General features: G+C 40.5%; 2 protein-coding genes across 2 annotated transcripts; one reads left to right on the top strand and one right to left on the bottom strand.

Annotated features, from left to right (window-relative positions):
• The first annotated feature begins 2,928 nt into the window (after positions 1-2,928).
• On the top strand, positions 2,929-12,253 carry stk36 (serine/threonine kinase 36 (fused homolog, Drosophila)). Its single transcript, XM_084074544.1, has 20 exons — positions 2,929-3,150; positions 4,651-4,791; positions 4,983-5,060; positions 5,147-5,277; positions 5,356-5,605; positions 5,818-5,911; positions 6,026-6,192; positions 6,305-6,459; positions 6,590-6,695; positions 6,942-7,070; positions 7,150-7,326; positions 7,438-7,529; positions 7,638-7,701; positions 8,792-8,902; positions 9,008-9,082; positions 9,172-9,286; positions 9,387-9,513; positions 9,653-9,833; positions 10,020-10,976; positions 11,694-12,253. The coding sequence occupies exons 1-20, from the start codon at positions 3,055-3,057 to the stop codon at positions 11,787-11,789; spliced, it is 3,342 nt and encodes a 1,113-aa protein (XP_083930670.1). The 5' UTR covers positions 2,929-3,054; the 3' UTR covers positions 11,790-12,253.
• Positions 12,254-15,412: 3,159 nt separating this feature from the next.
• Positions 15,413-18,765, bottom strand: atf5a (activating transcription factor 5a; the record flags this gene model as incomplete). The annotated part of the gene is made up of 4 exons (XM_084074238.1): positions 18,663-18,765; positions 17,401-17,649; positions 15,860-17,048; positions 15,413-15,599 (listed from the first exon to the last, which is right to left on the bottom strand). The coding sequence occupies exons 2-4, from the start codon at positions 17,540-17,542 to the stop codon at positions 15,413-15,415; spliced, it is 1,518 nt and encodes a 505-aa protein (XP_083930364.1). The 5' UTR covers positions 17,543-17,649; positions 18,663-18,765.
• Positions 18,766-25,066: the final 6,301 nt, after the last annotated feature.

Here is a 25,066-nt window from a genome sequence, read left to right as displayed (position 1 = left end):
GGCGGCGCAGCGAGCTTGTACATCTGATATTTTTTTTAAATGTTTGAAACATCTTGAAAATGTTTGGAACATTTTGAATGATGTTGAATTTCTTAACATAACTTTTCTCTTCTGGGGGTCCCTGGCACTACATATTTTTCAGATGGGGGCCCCTGGGCCAGGGGGTCCCTAGGGGTCCGTGGCCATAAAGCATACGTTAATGTGGGGGTCTCTACTGATTTATAGCATCCATAACTAGACGCGTCGCAATTCTGGGAAATTGCAAAGTGTGGTTGCGCCGACCGTATCACGACTCGAGGGATACGCCGGGAGGAATACCGTCGGAGGCCGTGCGACGTGCCATTCGAATCGGGTGCCGATCGGATCCTGCCTTCGTGATACTTGCCGTTTTGATTTTAGGAAATAGGCCCCTCCCACTAAATAAATAGGCCCCTCCCACAAATGTAACAGACCAATCGTATTGTCACGTCACTCCTGATATCGCTTTTATTTCATTTTGAGAGGACTGATCCCCCCAAAAATCATGTTTTTGCCTCGGTTACATTTTGTGCATTTGTGGCGCCCCCTATGGGTCAAAATGGAAATGCTTTTGGGGATTTGTTGAGTAAAACCATCCTCAACATGTGATTCAAATTTGGGATTCACCGGACGTTTCGTTCGTGATTTCTGGCATTTTTGGTAAAACAGGTCCCTCCCACTAACTTTGGAAGCCATTTACGGACGAACGGTAAGGACTATCAAAATGCCGTTTGGATATGTTTATCGCATGGGCCCAGAGATCATGTGTACCGATTTTTGACATAGAAAATTGGACAAAATATGTGGGAGGAGGAGCTAAAAGTGTGTTTTGATGAAAATTAAAAATGGCGGAAAATCTATCCTGACACAAATGCGTCATGACCCAAGGAATCTAGGGAAAAAATATTTTTAATTTATGACCTACGGTTCAAGAGTTATAGGCCAAAACGTAAAGTGGGCTGTTATAGCGCCACCATGAGGCCAACTGGTGTAAATTATTTTCCAATAATTTTGGACTAAATCATGAACCACCCCTCCAAGTCTTGAAACTCTAGCCCTTACGGTTTCTGAGAAATAAATACTTGAATGGGAGTTTTTTTCATTTTCCCATTAAAGTGGATGGGGACATTTAATGCACTAATAAATCAATATCAATTAAACTATGAAACCAATCTCTTAGCAAAATACAAGCACACGATTCCCGGTGAAGCCGGTCATTTTGACATATGGCACTAAATTGGGAAAAATAAATTGTGGGAGGAGATGCGGTTCAAAATAAACTGTTATGGCCTCGGAGGATAACAATAGTCTGGTTGCCCTGTTAGGGCAACCACACTAATAAAGTTAGTCATCTGATCTGTCACCTCTCTACACCACTGCTTTGTGGTTATAGTGGAAAGTAATTAAAAAGTGGCCTATTGGCTACATTAACTCCAGTACTGCACTTCTTAGGTACTTTTACTTTACTTGAGTATTCAATACCACTGACCATTATGTCAGAGGCAATATTGTAGGGGACGCAGGCACGCAGGCACGCACGCACGCACGCACGCACGCACGCACTCGCACACACACACACACACACACACACACACACACACACACACACAATTTGGAAGAGCACAATAATCCTCGAAGAATTGTGAACTGCCTGTCGCTGGCTCGATACATCATGAACGGTAACATGTTTATCAATGAAGCAGGACTGACATTTTGCGGACACATTAGGTATTGCACACTCAATAGTGGGGGGGGGGGGGGGGGTCGAGACGTTTTGTTATATCGAAGTAAATGATATAACAAATAAATCATCAATAGCCTTGATTTAAAAGCTACAATATCGAATGCTGTAGGTAAGCGATGCTGATTAGAGGCAGAGCACTACTGGATTAGGTTGCATAGGCCTAGCCTACTCTCATTTTGCAGTGGTGGAAAAAATACTCACATTTGTTACTTAAGTAAAAGTATCAATGCTGCAATGTAGAAATACTCTGTTACAAGTTAAAGTCCGGTATTCAAAATGTACTTGAGTTAAAGTACAAAAGTATTGGCATCAAAATAGTTCAATATAAAAAATATTTTGAAAATAGCATATCTACACTACAAGCTCACAACATTGTGTCCTTGTGAGTTTAGATCAGCTATTTTCAGAGAGCTTAAGTGGTTATGTATGTTTTAGTCATAAAAATCTAAATCTAAAAAGTAAAAAAAAAAAAATATAACGTTTTCAAATAATTGTAGTGGAGACGACAGTAAAAGTACAATTTTTCCTCAGAAGTGTAGTGGAGTAGAAGTAAAAGTACTGAAAATGGAAATAATCCAGTAAAGTAAAAAAAATACCTCAAAATTGTATTTGTACTCAAGTACAGTAGTTGAATGTACTTAGTTACTTTACACCACTGTCATTTTGCCATCGTAAAGTAAGATTGTTTGCCAAATCATTTATCGGTGAGTATGATTGTAATATCTGTGTTTAATTGGTTTAATGTAAGTACAAAATACAAAATAGACTAGTTCTAATGTATTGTTAACGAAGAGGAAAGTGTTTCGTAGTGACTGCGTTTTCTGCTCCTCCGTTACTAGGAACGCAAACGTGGTTGCTAGGCTAAGGACCCGTGAATACTCGCTGTCCATAGAGAAGCCAGCCTATAGTTTTACAGTACATGGGGAATAAAATATGGAAATGTATATTCTCTGTTTAAGTTGAGTATGGGATGTATCTAAAAAATAATACGCCGACGTCCTGGTAATTAGGAGATCGTTTGTAAGTATTTTTGATATGATTGTAAATTGGCGGATAATCAGGCTCCCTGAGTTAGCCTAATAAAGCGTTGTTTTGTTGTTTTTTTAGTACTTAGGAAAGTATATCGTAGCACAATTTTAGAATGTCTGTTACGGACTTGATGTTATCTGTATCAAACCACGTAGTACATAGAGAGTTGCAGTCCACGTTATAGCCTAGAAGAAGAGTTACAAAAGTAAACTTTCTAACAAACCCCCGGGGGGTAGAACAACGTTAGTTTGAATGTTCATTGAATGTTGTCAAAGATGAATTCCTATCATGTTTTGGAACTGGTAGGAGAAGGTTCGTATGGACGCGTTTACAAGGGACGGAAAAGGTTTACTGGTCAGGTAAGTAGTTAGTCACCAATTAGCCTTGGATCAAGACTATCATGTATTTTAATTTTGATCGAGTCTGACTTTTACTTTAGTATCTACGATAGTCTTGGCTAGCACCCCCCAGTGCGTCCTGCACTTTCACCAGTAAAGCCCGTACTTCTCCGTACATGTACAAACAAATATATATATACGTATATATAAGGTGCTTACCCGGTTGCCACAAATAACAACTAGCGTTCCGGAGTCTTTTTGCAAAGTATTAGTCCGTATTTCTCAATAAAGAACACACTCCCGTCTGTGTCGGATTGTGTTGGAAGTTCCCTTTATTCCTCAATGGGCGGTACTTACGGGGCGCATCCGGTGAAAGCCGGAATTACACTCAATGTAAACAGAAAGTAGGGGGGGGGGAGGGCGTTCGGCCACAGACGGGATTAAAACACATATTTATTGAATAATACGGACTGATACATTGTACAAAGGCTCCGGACAGCTAGTTAACATTTGGGTCAACCGGGTAAGCACCTTATTCATTTATTTTGTACATGTACAGAGAAGTATGGGCTTTACTGGTGAAAAAGCAGGACGCACTGGTGGGTGCTAGCCGATCTACCTATCGTAGATCCGAAAGTAGTCAGACTCGATAAAATACATCTATGATGGTCTTTCTTGATACAAGGCTAGTCTCCAATTATGTTGTATTCTAGCCCTAGGAAAAGTGGGCACCTGAAGTCTTAGGATTCGTGTTCACAGAAAGTGTTTTTTTTTAACACTTCTTCCCGGGTTCCCACATTTCCCTACTAGTGCCCACTCTTCCTAGTGCCCAGTTTTCCCAATGCCCACTCTAACTAGTTCCCAGTCTTCCCAAAAAGATGGTGCCCAGATTTCCCTAATGCCCACCTTTCCTGTATTTGTCCTTTCATATCCATTTTTGAAAGTTGTGGCAAAAAACGTGTAGTAAAATATCTCCACTTTTCCACGAGATTCACACGGACGACATTTACACACCTGTTGTTGCGGGGCCCAAAATAATTCCAGGATTGAACATAATGGAAACGTCCTTTGGGAAGCAGAACACGTATATTTAGGCTATGGGGCACACATGTGTAATGAAGTACCCTGTACCAATCGCAACCCAAAGGAAGTTTTCATCAATAAACAGGAATGGTCTGCAACATTTTTGGGGGGATGGCTGGGCACCAAAGCTTCCCAGTCTTCCGGAAGAGTGGGCACTTTGGGGGAGAAGATTGGGAACTAGAGGTTGTGTATATGGAATGCATGAAATGTATGTAATATCACATTCTAGGGCTAGTTAACTTGCCACTAGTTTGTGCACAACAATTATCTTACTGTAGCTGCAGGATATATCCCTAGCCTGTCCTATAATAAGGTTGATCACCAACCTTATAAGACAGGCCTACTTCTTCATCGACCGTTGATGGCGAAATTATGGATTTGTCATTAATGATGCAGTAGCAGTAAGCATTTGCTTATTTTCGTCTCTGTCTCTATTAGGTGGTGGCCCTGAAGTTTATTCCAAAGGTGGGACGCACTGATAAGGAGCTCCACAATCTCAAGAGGGAGATTGAAATAATGAGGGGACTTAAGCATCCTAATATTGTGCAAATGTTTGACAGCTTTGAGACTGAAAGAGAGGTATGTTTATCTATCGTCATGTCAGCTCAGTTTTTTCTGTTTATTTGTTGTCGTTTAAAACAATCTAAACCCATTATGTTGACCAATTTAAATGGCATAAAACCACCAAAATAACTTAAATAATGGCATTCTTACTTAGCCTACTTGATGACACTGATCACTGTCCTGTATTTGTTTTTTGTTCCTAATAGGTTGTGGTTGTAACTGAATATGCAGAAGGGGACTTGTTCCATATTCTTGAGGATGATGGAAACCTACCAGAAAATCAAGTAATAATTTACAATAACGTTAACCATTATGTGACAGATTTTATTTTGTTTTATCTAAATTATGCCAATTTCTCTCCTCTTCCAAGGTACATGAGATTGCCTGCCAGCTGGTCTCAGCTCTGTATTATTTACATTCACATAGAATTCTTCATCGTGACATGAAACCACAAAACATTCTTTTGGGAAAAGGTGGGGTGGTAAAACTGTGTGATTTTGGGTGAGTTTTGAATGTTATAATAATATTGGGTGAATATTTTCTATAAACATACTGTACGTAACATAATTATCCTTTTAGTTTTGCTAGAGCGATGAGTGTCTCCACATTGGTCCTGACATCTATCAAGGGAACACCACTGTACATGTCTCCTGAGCTGGTGGAGGAAAAGCCATATGACCATACTGCTGATCTGTGGTCTCTGGGCTGCATTCTCTATGAGCTCCACACGGGGGCACCTCCGTTCTACACCAACTCCATATTCCACCTTGTGCAGCTTATTGTGAGAGACCCAGTCAAATGGCCAGACACTATGAGCCAGAATTGCACGGTATGGCTTCAATATCATACACTGTCTATACTGCTTAATGTATAGTTAGTTATACTACAGTGTGTTTGCCTTTATCAAATGTATCTGCTGCACACAATATGTAACTGAGAGAAGAATACGGTAATTCAAAACTGTCATTTGTGTGTCTTTAGTTTGGTTATTCTTGAACACTTCTAACTGTTATTTTCTTAATTTATTTTTTGGTTTTTTAGAGTTTCCTGAAAGGCCTACTGACCAAAGACCCCCAGAAGAGGTTATCCTGGCCAGAACTACTGCATCATCCGTTTGTTGTTGATGGAGTTCTAGGTGAGGCTACATAGAGTTATAATATTAATCTTAGTGTACAGTATTTGAGACTGCCCTTCACTTTAAAAGTGTGCTTGTTCCTTTCACTACTTTGCCCACGATGATGTGGGGCAGTTCTGTCGGACTGCAGTGCTTTCAGTCCACTCACAGTCACACCCAGCCCAGACATGCAAGCACTCAAGCTCCAGCAAGTAGCTGAAAAGACAGCGCCACTCTCTGGAGAGAGCAGGTTACTTCGCAAGGCCAGAGAACAGAGGGACAACGTTAAAAAAAGCAAACAGGTACATGATGAGAGTGAAATAGTCACCTATATGTTTATCTTACGTGCAACATCGACCACATAGAAATCCACAGAAGAGCTCTAATCTGTTCTGTTTATACTGTACCATCTAGACGGGTAACACAAGAGCCATTCCAGTGCCAGCAAGAACATCTTCTGCAGCCAAACCTCTTACCAACAACATCCCAGTTACTTCAAGTCACTCAGATGAAAATGCTGTCCTGAGCCTGAAGTCAAAGAATAAAGCCAATGAGACATCACTAGAAAAGTACTTTATATTCAGTATATGGCACCTCCATCACAGTTGATTTAACTCTGAAAGTGTAACATTTGACCTGCTCTGGATTTGACTGAATATAAATCAAAATGCACATGGTTGTGTTTGTGATTCCACGCAGGGGTCAGATCAGCACAGACTATGAGCGGGAGTTCCCCTCTGTGGAGGTCGGTCCTCAGCTGTTGAGAAGGTGCATGGAACACAGCCTAACTACCACGCACGGAAAGGTTGGCGTCTTCTCCCAATAAACAGAACAATATTCAATATAGAGAAGTTTATCTCAACCTTTTTCATTTCAAGGACCCTCAGTTTGACACGCATTAGGCCATTATATGGATGCATATGGACCCATCCATATTACCCGCTGGATAATAAAATGAAACAAGTTGTCTGTGTCATCTTAAAAAACAACTGTTGTGTATGTAGTGATGTGCTACTACATGAATGCATGTAACCACTTATTCTTGTGTCAGGATATTGACAGTGAATTGGAGTGGGAAAAGTTGGCCCAAGATACAGACTCAAGTCATCAGCCTGAAACACCAAACATCCAAATCATTATTCCTCTATTGAAAAACAAGTTCAATACAGTTCAACACCAGGTACTGAAGTTCAATTCAGCATTTGTAATTATTTTACCTTTCATTATGCCCGAAATATAATGTCTTTCTTTGTGATCAGCTAATAGATGGAGTTCTGGAGGGAGCATTGCATATTCATCAACCCCTGAAGATCTTACGCAACTTGATCCTGACCTCTGATGCTGAGAGCTCTTACCTTATTGGCTGTGAAGTTGGACTGCCCCAGCTCCTTTTTGATTTGGTCTACATTGCTGTTGAAAACTCAGTGTTTGTTGAGGTTACTACTCACGGGAATGGAAACATTTCTTTTTGGATTGCTGGTTGAATTCATAGTAAGCAACACAGTGCTGATAACCTTGTTGCTTTGTGTCCTCTTTTGCCCGCTCAGCAACCCTGGAGTGTTACAGCGCTGGGAGAAATGATGGTAGTTCTCTTGACCTACTGGGAGAGGCATTGTGATTGGGTAGAAACAGAGAAAAGGTCTGGATTTTCTCTCCATGCTTCATCTAACCTTGTATTCTTTGCTTTTATTAAATATAATTTTAAACGTGATATTGATATTGCTGACAAACTCTTCTGTTACTGTAGATTGGAAGAGTTCAACAAGCCCTTTATCAAAATTCTCAATCGACCAAAGCCCAACCCTCTGTTAGTAAGTACACACTTGTTACAGCCAGCTATAGAACTATTGTAGGGGTATTTCAAAGTACCCTGACATTTGAGTGTGTAAGTGTTACTGAAATATGTGTGGGTGAAGAGGTAGCCTGGCAGGTGGCTGTGTGGAGACAGGAGTGTGGTTCAATCTCAAAAGGCATTGAATTGTCTTCCTCTAGCCTGGCATGGCCAAAATAGTATCACTGGGCAATTATGTTTTTTGCAATGGCAGATTCGTCTGGTTCGTCTTCCTCTTCCCTTGGCCAGCCCAGTTTATTATGGTGGTTTTTAATCAGGTGGCACAGTGGTAAAAGTATCAGCCCACCACTGCAGAGGTTGTGGGTTCGAATCCACTGTGGTGCTTTGTCGAGTGTCTATATATAAATACATTGTGGAGGAAAAAAGGATAAAAAGCTAAAAAATAACTATGATCTATGATACCTTCTCACAAAGAAAGCCTGGGGAATGTTGAAGTGAAAGTGGATAGAAGGGGTTTGGGCCGCTGACAGCAAGGGCAAGAGCAATTCCACTGCGCCACATTAAACTACTACTCAGTGAAACAAACATAGCGACTGCAGCAAGTTACATTACACCAACATAAGCTGTTAATGTGTGTCATGGTTGTTTATATTGTACAGTATAGTGCACATACCAGTGCCAATGTCATTTCTCTTCCAATTTTGCTGATAGATATAAATTGTTTTGGTTTGCACCCGGTCAGAAAAACATATGGGCAGACTTTGATCCTGTAACCACTCAATCACAGTTTAGCCGCACCCAGTTCATTTTATTCAATTTCAGTTTCAAATTAAAGTTTCACCAGACCTTTATTCGGAGTGGAGTGAGATTGGACGACACGTGAGACTACCCCGAAAGGGACATAAGACCTGAGTCTCGTTACACAGCCTCTGCCAATCATAGGCAGTCCCAAACACCGCGTACCACCCAGGCTTGAACAATGAGAGTGGCATGTGTGTCTAACATGTACTAAGTTGATCACTAGTGACTAATGACTTAATTGCTTCCAATGGTGCATATGTGGGTGAATTATGAGGTGTTCATACATGTGTTTGCTATCCCTCATCTAGCCTCTGGCTGCCTCAGTTTTGTCCATGTTTACCCATCATGGGGTGTCTGTGGATGTTGCCATGGATAATCTAATTGCCCTGGTGGAGAACCTTCTCTGTGACTCACATAAGGTAACCAATATATTGGGAATGTTAATACTGTGCCTCCAGTATGTTTAACAATAAATGTGAGTAAACTTTAAAGTAATGCAACATTGTCTGTTTCACCCCCCTCAGCCCCAACTTTCATTACCTCCAGGATGGGGACAGTGTGATGGCCTCCTGTCTTTGGTTCTGCATGCACTCTCAGAGGTCAGACAGTAAAGCAGAACTGCTACCAACCATAACTATAAAGTCGATTTAAACCTCTAAAGTCTTGTCCACTTTTCTTAAATCGGCAGGAAAATGGCCCACTCTCTTCATCTATAGATTCAGAAGTTCTGTTCAACATGTGGTGTAGAATTGGTTCTTCACTAGAAGAAACCTCACTCAACACTGAGTTCTGTTCAGCAAACGGTATATCGTAATATTAAGTCTATTTGATTGAAAGCAACTACTGTATGTTAATGATTTCACATGATTTGACATTACTTTCCCCCATCTCATTTTTTATCAGGGCTATATGTCTTCCTGTCTGCCATGCTGTTTATCTTTACCAAGGATCCCCAGTCCTGTGTTCCTCTGTTTTCAGAGAGTGCATCAAAGTGCACGTACACCCTTAGCCATCTGCTTGACGCTGATTGGTTAGTGTTGATGATTTTTTTCCTTTCTTTTGGTACTCTCTCTCACCTAGCCTACATATTCATCTGGGCCACCAGCCCCAAAGCAGAACGGTAACCATGTCTGTACAAGGCTAAGAATAACCCCTCTTGTACCTTGCAGGATTCGTAAGTTGTCCAAGGGGACTCCTGGTACACTTTGGGAGGATTTGAGCCCCAGCAGCTTTACAGTGCTGGGCTGCCACTTGCTGTGTTTTCCATTTGCCCTGGATCTGCCTTCGAAGACCATGGCCAGGATTCTCCAGTCGTATGATAGCTGTGGCATTGTTACAGGCCTACTGCAGGTTAAGATCTCGTTCTGGTTTAGCGAACACTACTGTGACGCAACAGAGGATAACTATTTCAACAGCCGCACATCAGGGGCATAGTATCTGTCACTGTCTCGTGCCACAGGGAGAGTGTTGTTGTTTTTATGTCTGCTGTTTGATCTTTGATAACTTGACTGTGTGTTGTCTTTTGTGCTTGGGCAGGTGATCCAAACATTTCCTCTTGCCCTACTAGAGCTGCCTCTTCGACTAATGGGCCGTCTGCTCCTTTGTGACCCTCGCCGCTCTGTTCCCCGTCTCAGTGCAGCTGCCGGGGCTTGTGGCTTCTTTGCTCCACCCATGGCCAACCAGGTGATTGCCTCCAGAGGGCAGGTCCCACCATCCAGAACAGCGAGCTCTCTGCTCTCTGCCTTGCTGGAGGCAGATGTCCTGTGGGACTCTGCTGTGGAGCTCCTAAACCTGTTGTCCCAAGTTGCCCGCTGCTCCCCAAGGCCTGCCAGCCTTCAGGTGCACCTGGAATCCACAGGGCTGCAGCAGGCCCTGTCGCATCCTCGTGAACGGATTAGGGCTGCCACCTGCAGCCTGCTAGGAAACATAAATCCATTCATGCCCACCACAGTGAGGGACACACCACCCACCCTGCATCCTGAAATGTTCAAAGCCATGATAGATCTTCTTCAAGATCCTTGTGTCCCTGTCCGCCGGATGGCCTGCAGGGCTGTTGGGAACTGGTTGGGATTGATTGGGCAGGTGGGCTTTAAACCGGGAAGGGCCAATGGAAAGGGCAGTGACGCTACAGGGTGGAGCAAAGGGAATGGCAAAGGTAAAAGTGTGCCCACATACATTGGTGCAGGAAGAGTTTTGTCGTCAATGCTGAAGCAAGGAGCAGATGAGGACAAGGAGAGTAGGTGGATAGAAGAGGCCAATAGGACGACAGCCAGGTTGACGCCACTTATTACTGACCATGATGTCCTCACACGACGCCATTGTTGCTCAGCCCTGGGAAACCTGCTAAATGTCCATGGGGGCGTGTCCCTGCTTCTGAAAGAAGACGTGCCCAACCTACTTCTCACTGTTGCTTGTACAGATGACCACCATTCAGTGAGACAAGCGGCCATAGCAACCCTATGCATGTGCAGCAGGGAGGATGCAATTCGACAGGTAAACAGGATAGGAAGGCATGACAGACGTGTGTATTTCAATGCCTCCAACTTTATGCTTGGCAGCGTTTTTTAATTACTTTTGTTTTGTTTAACAAGCTATAAATAGATGGGTTACATGTTTAAAGTCCAACAAAAGAAAGATGACTGAATAGAATATTGGTTTTCATTCAAGATTCATTATGGAGATGTCTTTATTCAGCATCTCCCTGTCTCTTTTGTCCAAATGTTGTTAAAGCTGCACCCAGTCTGCATTTACATGATGTTGACTTAATTTTGACTGTTATTTGAATTTGAATTTATTCTATTAAAGGGATAGTTCACCACCAAATTGATCGATTAGTCACGCCATGCAGACTTGAATTCATGGATATGTTTTTTGTTTTTGTCGCATTCCTAAGCCAATAATTTGATGACCGGCAGCGGTTCCGGTTGGAGACACGAGTCTGCTTTGTGTCTCCTACCAGCACTGCTGCCTACCGGTCCGCTGGTCATCAAATTATTGGCTTAGAAATGCGACATGGGGTGAACTATCCCTTTTTAAGTTATTCCTTCATTCAGGCATGCAACAATACTGCAGAGTTTTCATTTAATTCCCGGAGTGTAAATACAATTGCCCCCTTACATTTATATATACACTCTCAGAGTTAAATGAACACTTTTACAGGAGAGACCTTAAATCGAAAATAAAACTGTATCTCTTTCCACCAATGTCAAGGTCCTGATGGCCCTTGGTGCCCATAAGTCACTCCTCCAGGCCTCACATCATGCACCTCTACAACCTGACTATGGACAGCTCATTGCCCTGCTATAAATTATATGACACCATTTATGTCACTAGATGAAACATGATGTGTAGTTTTTTTTAAGGGGGTGGGGATTCCCCCTTTTTTCTGTCTTAACTGTGTAAACCTGACTACATTTATAGAGCTTGCCCAGATCAACCTTCATGCATGGGAACACAATTATTTGAACACATTAATTAAATGGTTTAGGCATTTCCATTAAGAAACATGCCATTTCTTGGGCCTAAATATTTGCCTTTAGGTTTTTTTGATGCTTAAAAAATATTGTTTTATCTGTTCTGATACATAAAATTGCTATGATATTTTTGTTCAGGTTATCCTATTCTCTTTTTCTAAGAAAAGAAAAATGTATCCATAAAAGCAAGAAAAATAATAGGCCTAATCAAGACAAGAATCCGTCGAAAGGATGGTATATTTCATTGCCTGTCTAGTTGAAATTGTGTTGTTGTTTTGATAAACTGCGATGTGTCCGTTTTTATCGATACAAATAAAGTTTGACCTAAACGGAGACTATCCTTATTTGCGCAACAATAATGTTGCACGGTGAGTAAAACAATCAATTTCCTGCGATCATCAGAAAACAACGTTAGGCCTCTTGTTTTTTTTTTCTCTCGATAGTGTTATAGACCTCTTATACATGATGGCCTATAGGCCTAAATTATGCGGAGAACCCTGAAACGGTCTCCTGCGTACTGCCTTGTAGCAGATTTCACAAAGGACGTGGACTTAATAAATAATAATGCAATTGTTTGTAGGCATAATAAAACTATTTGATGTAGGCCTGCCGCCTACGAGTTGAGTTAGTCATATCGAAATCAACAGCGTGTTTCTGTATGGGAGCCATTAGGCCTATGCTTGCTGTAGGGCAGTGGTTCTCAACCAGTGGTCCTTTAGGGGTTCCAGGTGGTCCCCAGCTAAATGATGGAGAGTTGCTAACCAAAATGGAACCTTACTAGGTAAATCTTTAACTGTTGAGAGTGTAAAAACCAAATGGACCCTTACGGGTCCATTTGGTTTCATGTTATGCTCTCAACAGTTAAATTATTGTTAGACATCTACATTACTTAATTAAATAATTGTTATTTTGATCAACGTTAGCCTGTTGTCTCTCCATATGGTATCAACATTAATACAGCATGGAATTGTGGACAAAATCTTATCCAACGACAGAATATTCTAAGTTTTGGGTCTGAGAGGCAAAATCTCATCAAATGGTGGTCCGTGGCTCAAGTGCCGAATAAATAATGGACCTTGATATGAAAAGGGTTGAGAACCAGTTCTTTCTGTCAGTCAGGATACACAGACATGTCTGATCTTGGTTTTGTAAGCGCAAAAATACCGCACCCAAAATGGTAGACTTTCCGGCAAATCCATTCCAATTCCATATATATATATATACACACACACACACACACATACACACATACACACACACACACACACACACACACACACACACACACACACACACACACACACACACACACACACACACACACACACACACACACACACACAGTAGGCTAGTCTATATGGCTACATATTATAACGGTTTGTTGATGTTAAATAATCATGTTTGTATCATCGATAACAATTAGTCTGACTGACCGATAAAACTCTAAAAAAACAAAGATATCCGAACTTCGATGGACACAATCACTTTATTTGTAAAAACCCGTGAACACAACGAAAATGTCAATGAAAAATAAAATAATTTGCTTTAAAATAGTTATAAATTATATAATCATTTAAAGATTTACAATATAAGCTCATTTAACTACGGGAACCGAAATTCCTATTAAGTTACAGTCAAGCAGACAGCTTGTTTAGGCTACCCATTAAAAAAAAAGATCATAATAATCAACATAAATGAAAGTTCACATTATGACCCTAAATTTCAGATGGCAACAATTAAACAGAAACACGCAATTGGCTATTTCTAATTCCCTTGGAGTGGCCAGTTTGCCAAAACAAACTGCAACAAAATGGAAAAAAAATGAATTCACTTCACAAATCTAATTAAAAAAGTTATTTTCAAGTCGGTTTTCTACAAAGAAAATGCTACTAAGCTCCTCTCAACATACAAAGTTGTTATAAATTAGTGCATACCAGCCATATAAAACGTATTGCCTACACAAGCGATCAAAGAGACAAAATCCTACATTTTCTAAAGAGAGGGAAACCCATATAAAGAGATGTAAAGTGGATGTGCTGCACATGCAGGAGGTGTGTGACTGACTGCTTTAGAAACTTACTCACAATAGCTGCACATAAGGAAAATCTGTCAAATCTTTACCATGTAAAGACTGGAATAATCAAGCCCAATCTTCCAGTGTGAATAATCAATTCACACATAGGAGGATGGGGATACATTACATAACCTGAGCTGCAAAACAGATTGTATTGCGATTCTCAAATGAGAAAAGTCTACAGCATGGTGAACTATGTTTTCACATTCAAGGCAGTTTGCATCATATTTCATTTCATTTTTCTTTTTTTTGATCACAAAAAAAAGAAGTAAAAGAAAGAAAATATACCAATATTCACTTGATGAAAAATAATAGGTGGCCTGGTTTTATTTAAAATAAACTACAAATGATAGTTTAATACAAAATATTATATAAAATAAAAGTATTTACTGTGCATGGCTTACTATTATAGGCTACTAATATGGTTGTCCACTTACTATAGTTGGTAAAGTAAAATGTTCTTGTGCAGCGAAACCAAATATAGTGTGTTTTCTCAAAGTATATGATTCCCATTTAGTGATGAATATTTAAAATGAAAGACTTTTCCAAAACACACCAGAGAAAAAATATTGATAGTATAATAATATCAATAGTATTGATAATAGATAGAAAGTATTGATAGTATTGATAGTAGATAGAAAGTATTGATAGTATAAAGTATTGATTATAATGTTGAATTTCTTGCCAAGGTTGAGTTTCAAAAGTTATTTTTACTGTGTATGAGATGATTTTGTTCACCATAATATAGGTAAAATACGTTATGCTTCGAATTATCCATAATCATGACCATATTAGTTCCTTCTCAAGGGACAGTCAAAATAATTCTAGAAAAATAATCTTTTCTAAAATGTGCATTCAAAACAATCAATCAATCAACTATTTCACCTCTAGTCACAACATAAATTAGTTTGCATCAATTATTTTAAATGGGTAATATTTACAAATAAATTTTGAAAATACAAATATGTTTTCAGTTCTATTGCTGACATCAACTCCAATGTAAGGCCGTCAAATAATTTAAACCTGCATAATAAATATTAGCTCACTCGAAATTAAGCTGATCTCAGTTAGTAGACCCATTCAACTTGTAATCCATTCAAAATGATTGTCATTTAAAACGTTACATCACAGTGCAGACTCAATGGGTTCGATTTCAATATTGCAGAAGTAGTGGAAGCATTGAATAGGTTTTGGACTTAGATCGTAAAAAAAGGGGAGGGGGGGGCGAACAGACATTAGCAAAACATGCAATTACCCCACACACCATAACAGAACAGAAAAAAAATCACTAACATTCAATTGCGGATATTCCAACAAAACAAAAAACATCTTTACAGTTTCCCTGTTATGTCCACTTTAAATCTACTTGCACAAGTTTGGCGTTATGCATTGGTGTCCTGCTTGAGCCTTTGGCTACGGGCCTTGTAAACTTCAATCAGTAGGTCTTTCACATATTGGATCTCGCGTTCTACCGATTCTGCCTTGTCCCGAAGCTCGCGGTTCCGCCCCTCAAGACCATGCAGCTGTTCCTCTAGGATATCTAGCTCCGCCCTTTTCCGCTGGCGATACCTGCATTGACATGAAACAGTAGGAAAAATGACCATTTAGGTTAAATGTTAATGAAATCATATTGTTTTTCATATTAATCATCTTTTCAGATAGTCAACGTTAACGCTAAAGCCTGAGTTATACTTGGTTGCGCATTGGTTGCGCATTGCGTCTTGCGCGCATTTAAGTATAAATCAGGCATAACCCCCAACCCCTACGGAAAATAATAAAAACAAAGTGAATCCTAAATATTAAATCAGGCATAACAGACCTAAACATACCTGTGGGCGGCTGTTTTGTTCTGATCCCGCTTCTTCTGCTTGCGCTCGCCACCGCCGCCTTCTACTGGAATGTCCAATTCGTATTTCACAGAGCAGTGGTCCTCCTTCAGTACACATGCCTGTCTGTGACTTGGAGACCCTAAGTTAAGACCCTCCCTTGCCATTAAAAGACACTCTGTGCCCTGATCATCAAGATAGCTACAGTGTAGATCATTTTGATGCGCTATCTGTAAACTCTCTGATTTCACCTGCTCATTGATGTTCTCCAAGAAGCTATGATAGGCCTCAGACTGTGGTATTGTTTGAAGGTAACAGCCATCGCTGCTTTGGCTTTTCCATGGAATGGTGGCTTTATTCACCTCCATGCTTGTTTTTACATTACTCAGCGCCTCACTGATGCCAGAACTTCCACTGGTCTCCCTCACACCATACATCAACTGATCCTCCTTCTTATGTGTGACATCTAGCGATCCACCAAAACCAAATCCACCACTAACAACCTTTCCACCACCTACCATCTCTTGATTGAAACAGCAATTCTTCTCTTTGGGTACAACGGCACATCTAATCTCCACTGCGCTTCCCACACAGTAACCTTTCCCTACCAGACGTTCATCTTCTGCACAGCTGTAACTACCGCTAAGGGTCACCGCAGAGGTACCTGAGTTATTGCCTTTGGAACTCCATATATTACTCTCATAGCCATCACCCAACCTCATCCCATCAGGAACTCTTTTGCGACCACACCCATTCGGGCGGCTGAAATTGTATGGCGTGTGTCTCTGAATTTTGGATCGACCCATGGGCCCACCACAAATGCTCAGCAGGTCCAGTTCCCCGGTTGCCAAGGTAACAAGAAGGGGGCTGGATTCCGGCTGGTTGGAAGTAGAGTATGCCGCATACGGTAGCTGGCAAAACGGCTGGGGCCCCGCTGGCATTGGACCCTTGTCACATTTTCCCAACTTTAGCCCTTTCTCTGGCAGGGGTTCGGAGAGGAAGTAGTCTTCCAGCTGGGCAAGCTCTTCTTGCAGTAGAGAGGTCATAACCTCCAAGTCAGAGGGCACCTGGATATCACTCTGTAGGGGTGAAGGGGGAAGGGAGGCATTGGTGGGGGAGGGAGGGGAGGGAGGGGTTGGGAGGTAAGAGGCAAAATCCACTTCTTCTGTCATCCAGTCAGTGAGACCATCACCTATTGAGGAAAAGAGAAAAAAATGTCTAAATAAACAACATAAACATAAACAACAATAAACATAGGCAAGCAAAACATCAAGAAACCCCAAATGAACCAAAAAGGTCATAGAAATGTTCACTGAAGCACAGTCATGCAAAATTGCAGATATCGTCGTTCATGTTACAACGGCATCGGTCTTAGCGACAAATAGTGGGAGGCTCGAAGGATATTTTTTTCAAAAAAGTTGAGCGATATTAATCAGTTAGACATAGCTAGTTTATTACTCACAGTTCGGGGAGAACGAATGTGCTGCAGTGCCGTGCCCACCTGAAATGGGGAAAAATAAAAAAGCGTATTCTCTGCAACTCACCAATTAAGTGCTGACTCTCCTCTGACACCTCCCCCCTGCACCCCTGTGATTGGCTGTGGTTAGCCTGTGGGTGAGAGAGAGCGAGGGGGTCTGCCTGGCAGACACGAATTGTCTTCCAAAGAGGAGCTGATGTTGCCATCATTTTGTCTATTGGTCTTTTGATTCAGTCCACGTCCAAGCATATGATGTGAGCAAGCAAGGTCTGACAAATGAGCCACAGAGAGCAGGGCTGGGTAAGCATAATGAAACCTAGAAGGTAAACAGAGAGTGAGGATGTTAGAAAATGTGAGCAGGTGAAATGAGTACATGAAGTATGAAGTTCACTGTGGTGATGGCAGGTTGTAAATCACAGCATGGTGCGGTGCCACCAATAAGTTTCTCAGCCTCACTTGGTTAGTAAGCACTGGCTAGTGCAGTGCTTTTGGCCAGTGATCTAAAAATGAATATCACCTTGAAGTGATCCCCACAAATGCCCCATATGAAGAAACACTTTCTTTAAAGTAAAACTTAAGACTTGCAGGACTTGCAAAACATGTAATCAAATAACAGAATGTCAAACAAATACGCAAACAAAGGAGGTCAACCATCAGAATGTGTAGACTGGGAGAGAGAGAGAGAGAGAATGACCCATGTAGTGCTGAATAACCACAAAGCAAATGCACTCCACGCCTTCAAACCACGTGGGACTAAGTGACGTTGTCATGGGATCAGCTGTTGACAAGATGAACCAGACTTTTCTTGTTTTCTGTAATGCCTAAATCTGACTAATCAGATCATGTCGATTACCTACATAAAACCAAATGAATCATTTTGATGGAGGCGAACGGCTGCGCAACAAGGTGACATTTGATTCAAACAAAGCCCTGAACGTATAGACTGCCCTTCGAGAAGCCTACTGAGAGAGAAATGTCCAATCTTAGGTTTATTGTCTGGTTGACGAAGTTGCATAGCTACTACATGCACCATTATCACGACCAACATTAGGCTAAATGCCCATACAATCACACAAAAAGCACTTAATCAAACCAAGCCTGTCCAAATGTGCAAATCTGCCACGAAGAAATAACAGCACCAAAGCCCACAGACCATAAAGCAAAGTTTCATCATAGTGCTGTGATATAAACTGATCTAAGGTGTAGATTATAGCCTCATATATCACGACTACTAAACGGAAACCAGCCAATCAGAATCAAGGAATGGGACTAGCCATTTTAGAATGCTGAATCTATAGTAAAGTCAGAAGTTGAGTGAGTCCTACTTACTCCATTCTGGCGGAAAATGTAGAGAACTTAGGGTGCGTTGCTAAAGCAAAGCACGACTTCTTTCCAGGTCCAAATTCTTCAAAAAAATTAAAAAGCCATATTATTGCTCGGGATAATATCCTGGCACAGATCGAGGTAGTAGTGTTGTTGCTTTGTTGTGATCGACTTGATAACTGAGAGAGACTCTTCATCAGAGAGAGAGAGGGAGAGAGAGCATCAGTTCACTCACACCTAGCAACCGACCGCGTCACCGGGTTCACAACATGTTGGAGGATGGAGAGATTCCTCCGCCCCACTCTCTCCTCCAAGAGGCTCAGCCTACATTCAGCGGTGGAAAAAGTACTCACAACAAGTAAAAGTATCAATACTGCAATGGAGAAATACTCCATTACAAGTAAAAGTCCAGAATTTGACATGTACTTGAGTAAAAGTACCAAAAGTATTGGTATCAAAATGTACTTATAGTACCAAAAGTAGCTCATTATGCAGAATGTCCCATATTTTTTCAAAAAAGTTTTCAAAAAAATCTGAGCTTGTAGATCGGCTATTTTCAAGTGACCGAATGTATATGGCTGAAGTGGTTAATGTATTTGCCTCTGAGATGTAGTGGAGGAGAAAACTGAAAATGGGAAATACTCCAGTAAAGTAAAAAATACCTCAAAACTGTACTTAAGTACATTACTTGAGTAAATGTACTTAGTTACTTTACACCACTGCATAGACCACACAGTAGTGGAGTGATAGTGTCCTATGATGTCCTACGAGGCATACAGTACATGTATGTTAAAATCAAATGTAATATATCCACAATCTGCTGAAAGCCTTGATTCACAGAGAGCATAACTGTTTAAATGTAAACATCCATTTATCAACCTGGCATTTAAATGTTAAAGTCATACGTGGTGTTATTAATATTATAGCAGACTTTAACTCGGAAAAAGAGGGAACTATTTGATAGTATCAACGTGGAAGCACACCTCAGAGGACGTGGTGTTTTGCTGTTGCAGCTTAGTTGCATCAGTGTTCCGGACAGACGGCAATTGGCTGGCTGCACAGATGGCGTCGCTCTCATTGGCTGGAACGGATGGACGAGCAACTCTGATTGGTTGATGGTAGGCGAGGCAACGCATCATCATCCCCATGTTTTCTTCATGCGGTGTGTGTGCAGGCAGTGCAGCACATGCTCCACGTAAACAAACCGCCCAGTATGGAATGGGAAAGGCATGGATCTGAACGAACGTTTTATCAGTGGTGGGAAAAGTACTCAAATGTTTAAATTAAGTAAAAGTATCAATACTGCAATGTAGAAATACTCTAGTAAAAGTACAGAATTACACATTTACTTGAGTAAAGTACAAAATTATTGGTATCAAAATGTCCTTAAAGTACCAAAAGTAGAAAGTACTCATTATGCAGAAGCAGAATGTCCTGTTTTACAAGTTTTCAAATGTATTAAATGTCTACAAAGTATTTGAAAATAGCAGATCTACAAGCTCACAATGTGCATTGTGAGCTTGTAGATCGACTATTTTCAAATGGCCAAAATGTATGTATAATAATAATCAAAATCTACAAAGAAACTAGTAACTAAAGTTTTCAAATAATTGTTGTGGAGTAAAAGTACAATATTTGCCTCTGAGATGTAGTGGAGTAGAAGTAAAAGTATTGAAAATGGAAATACTCAAGTAAAGTAGAAAATACCAAAATGTCATTAAAAGTAGACCAGCTCCCACTGAACAGGACACTGGACAATACAGTGTATGATACTGACACATGACTTTCTAAGAGGAGTGACACACAAGAAGATGAAGTTTGAATCTGGTGCTGGTGGCATCCATCACCAGTGGGCAGTGATCAGGGGTGCTACGGCACATCAGCAGTGGCTCAAATGCTTTTAATGATAAACAATCAGACTCATCTTTATTATCACATCACAGGTTTACATGTGTAAAACAGAGGGTGAAATTCGTTTTTGTCCAATCTCCATCGTTTGTGATAGTTTTTTAAAGGTCGACGTTTCACTGACAGTTTATCTCTTCTTCAACATAGGCCCCCACACAGACACAGACAGTGTAATTGAATAACTCATGTTTTTATGATAGATTTTCATGCTACTATTCCATCGTTCAATTGCTTTTACATGCCACTACTGTATATGGTTTCATGTTCACAGACAAACCGTTATTACCATCTGTAAGATCATGTCTGCTCTGGTGTTAATTCAACATTACAGCTGCTCTGAGAAATTATAATGAGCTGTGAAATTGACATTTCACAACGACTGGGAAACACTCCCTCTACTTGTTTTTAATGCTTGAGTCACATCTGAATAGATATCAGCTCAGCCGTTGTGTGACTACTGAAAGTTAGATTTAAAAAAAAGTGTTTTTTATTGTTGACTAATATCCAATTGTTTACTTTGAGAATGCTTTCTTTCCCTTTCATGACACCCTTCCTGTGCCTCTTCAGTGAGACACAGCTGGTTATTTTTTGATTTATTTTGTATGGTAATAGTTGTTAATGAGAATTATGTAAAGAATAAAGCTTTGTTGTTCTCCTTTCAGCAAATCCCGAAGCTGTCTGAATGAGCTGCTCTCCTGTTGCTATAGTAATAGCAGACACTGCCCCCTATTTTAGACTTGTTGTCTGGTAGCTGTTGCCATGGGATTTACAATGCTCTCTCTCTCTCTCTCTCTCTCTCTCTCTCTCTCTCTCTCTCTCTCTCTCTCTCTCTCTTTAAACACACACACACACACACACACACACACACACACACACACACACACACACACACACACACACACACACACACACACACACACACAAACACACACACACACACACACACACACACACACACACACACACACACACACACACACACACACACACACACACACACACACACACACACACACACACACACACACACATTTGCTCTCTTCCATATTTTTCTTTGCATTCATCTTCTTACATCCTGGCCAGTCATTCCTCCACCTCTCTTGCTGAGTTGCAAATCTAGGTATTGTCATTTTGCCTAAATTGGGTCCATCACCATTTCATTTTGCACACCCAATATATTTGTCTACTGAGAAGCATGCTTGCCCTACTAGTTTAGAAGTTCTACTTGAGTATTTAATTAAAACAATATATACTTCTACTCCATTGTATATTGTAATATTTACTACACTACAATTCTTTGACAGCTTAGAGTTAATTTGCAGACTTATGGTATTAATACAAAGCATACATTAACAAATAAATTATGATATATTATGGCCCACTCGGGGCCATGCATGTCGGAAACAATGCAAGTTGGGATATGGTCATCATACATGTTATGATGACCTCCTCTCAGTCTCTTCTACTTCTCCTACTGTACCTTCTGTTCTTGCACTTTTCTTTGAATTTGATAAAGATGCCTTCCTTCTCCTCCATCCCATCATTACTGCCATATTATGGCTTTTGCCTACTTTCTGTGCCATTGCATACGCTCTCAGTTATATTGGCTATGCGGCACAATTGTATGTGAAGTTCGGTCAATCAGGGACGCTAAATTATGGATTCCACCAATAGGAAGACCTACCCATAAGCCCTACCTGTGTCTGATTGGCTTCCTGGCAGGCATAGTTTTACTGAGGTTAGGGTTAAGGTTAGTTGGTAGGTTAGTTGCAAAAACGCTAGGTAGGAAAAACTGTCGATCACAGCGACTACTGGCCAATCAAAATGGGTCTTCCTAGCAGTGCGGTGGGATCCATAAGCACGCATCAGGGACTTATACTGGCCAAGCGGCACAAACGTGATGTGATGCTCTGCCAATCCCTGAAGCCGATGGTTTGGGTTGGCCAATTAGGGAAGCAGATGCATACAATCTCCCGAACACACGGAGAATTTGTGCATCCTCCTCAGACCCACGGTCAGACAGATTCAGATATTTGTGTTTTTTCGGTTCCCGTAAACAGTTGGTCTGTCTGAATTGCCAATCGACAGAACACACCTCGGGATCCTATGAGAGGCCAGCTTTTAGACCGTTTTCTCTGATGCTTTTCGAGCTACGCCCGTGACAGGGTGACAGACAGACATAGATTTTGTTTATTAATAGAGGGATTATTAGCCTTGTGTATTGGTCCAGGCACCTAGGCTCCAAAGTAGCCTGACAGCGCCTCGCGGGTTCAAGTCCCAAACCATCCATCTCTCTCCCCATTTCCTGTCAGACTACTATCCTACCAATAAAGGCACAAAAGCCCAAAAATATATATAAAAATAGAGGCATTATTATAGGGTAAACTACCCAGAAGCACATAATCAGCCCCACCTTTACCAACTGCAACATTAATGTGATGAACACATTAATGCATTACTAATTACAATATGATGGTGGACCATTCTGCATAATGAATACTTTTATATTTGGTACTGTAAGTATATTGATGCCAATACTTTTGTACTTAAAACATTTTTTTTTAATACAGGACTTTTACTTGAATATTTCTACTTTGTGGTATTGCTACTTTTACTGTACTTAAGTTAAATAATCAGTACTTCTTCCACCACTGTCCATTACTATATGCAAATAAAATGTTTATCAGTCAAGTAAGTGTTTCAACATAAACTAAACAGACCATTTAAAATATACAGTAAAGTAGTATCATAGTGTGTTGAGATTTTTGATTATTAATCAATGCTTGGGTGTGAAAAGGGGTATCCCTATTTATGTAGGCTCAATAAAAGTCACTTGTGTTTAGCAGGTTATCTTGGGAAATACATCATTGAGTCAGTTACTGAAGAGCTATTAGCAAGACATTGTTTTTGTCATGTAAAGTAGCCAACACATAATTTGCTATTAGAGGAGCTTGAGTTGTAAAAGGTTAACCTGATGCAATCCATATAAATGCAGTCGTAACAGTGACCAGATTGAGATAATAGTGGTTGGTGAAGTTAGCAGGTCTCCCAGGATATCGCTGACTGCTCTCTCAGCTGGTTTAATTGGTCCACTGAGGACTCCCTGTTTTCTCACCATGAGACAAATCCACTGTTGCCTACAGTGAATGCTGCTATGAGTTCAATGTTGTCTCCATACATGCTAGAATTTAATTTGTCAATGATCACAATGTACACACAATGACTTGATTACACCGCATATAACCTTTAAAAACACATGTCTTTTAAATGTATTTAAGGGCATAATCTACATTTGGCTAGTATAGATAAAGTCATCAACAGGTGAAATCTAGAAGTAAGACCAACGGATTACTTAAAAATGTTATTTAAATGAAGTTGTGGCTTAGTTCTTTATGTCTTCAATCCAGGCTGGCCATTAATTCATAGCCAATTTCATTGTCTCAATATTGTGTATCCCCATAGAAGTTAGAAAAGAAGCCTCTGCATGCAAAGTACATGTATGGCACATTAGTAAGGGTTACATCATCGTTTCATCATCATTGCTTTCAGAATTTATTGTCCTCAAGTTTTGGCCCTCTTTGAACATGATTTTAAAACATGAAGTTCAGTGCTAACTTGTGAATGAATGCATCTCTGCAGATGTTTCGCGTGCTTTTGTATGTGTTTAGATTACAAATTGCTGCATTTTGGTTGGATATTTGGTTCAAATTAGTTAATCAAGTCTCCAAAAACCAGTGCACACCACTCATTTGATCATTTTCATTATGCTTCACATCGACTAACATCATTTGTATTCAACATCAGTCATGGCAGATGTAATCCAGCCTGTCATTCTGTTTATTGTTTATTTACTATTCCTTGCGGACACTGCGGTGAATTAGTGGTGTTTGATTTTGGAGGACTACAGCTTATTTTTGTTCTCCTCTGGGATGTCACAGAATTAGGAAACCACCCCTTCTTCTTAAAGATGTGCATGGAACTCCATAAACCAGAAAGACTTGTAGTTTACAAAGCTTTACAGTTACTTTTCAATTCATGTACTGCGACTTCATGGCGATCACCACGAGGTCAAACTGACACACTATGCATATACATTTCAGATTAAGACCCTTAAGACAATCTAAGATCATCTATAATAATCACAGGCCACAGATTTAAACTCACTCTTTACCTACGTATTCTTTTTGCATCCATTACCTTTTAAACTGTGCAAGGTTACACTGTTGAGTGCAGTTGTGTCCCAAGTGGTTCCTCAATGAGTTTTTCTGGGCTTGTGATGTGTCAGTCTGATCCTCCCAGTCTGAGCCTTTGGAACCCTTGGGGCTCCTTGTCCATCAACTGTGAGCTCCTAGTGTGACATTTTCAAGAACTAAGATCTTTTTCTTAAAGGCTGATTCTTTAGGGTATTCACAACATAATTCAGACTGCTCTATCCGCACATGAAAACGGAATTATTGAGATGTTAATTATGCCCTATGTATCTATGTATCTATGTATGTATC

The sequence above is a fragment of the Gymnoscopelus microlampas genome (genome assembly GCF_963454915.1).
Source record: "Gymnoscopelus microlampas genome assembly, chromosome: 12".
NCBI classification, from domain to species: Eukaryota; Metazoa; Chordata; class Actinopteri; order Myctophiformes; family Myctophidae; genus Gymnoscopelus; species Gymnoscopelus microlampas.
Note: the sequence above shows the minus strand (reverse complement) of the source record. Positions and strands in the feature narration are given on the sequence as shown.

Bases quoted from the DNA above. Each gene is read 5' to 3' on its own strand.
- stk36 (XM_084074544.1), top strand. From the start codon at position 3,055: ATGTTGTCAAAGATGAATTCCTATCATGTTTTGGAACTGGTAGGAGAA. The intron at 7,327-7,437 runs GTTACTACTCAC...TTGCCCGCTCAG, and splicing joins AAAACTCAGTGTTTGTTGAG to CAACCCTGGAGTGTTACAGC. The intron at 10,977-11,693 runs GTAAACAGGATA...ACCAATGTCAAG, and splicing joins GGGAGGATGCAATTCGACAG to GTCCTGATGGCCCTTGGTGC.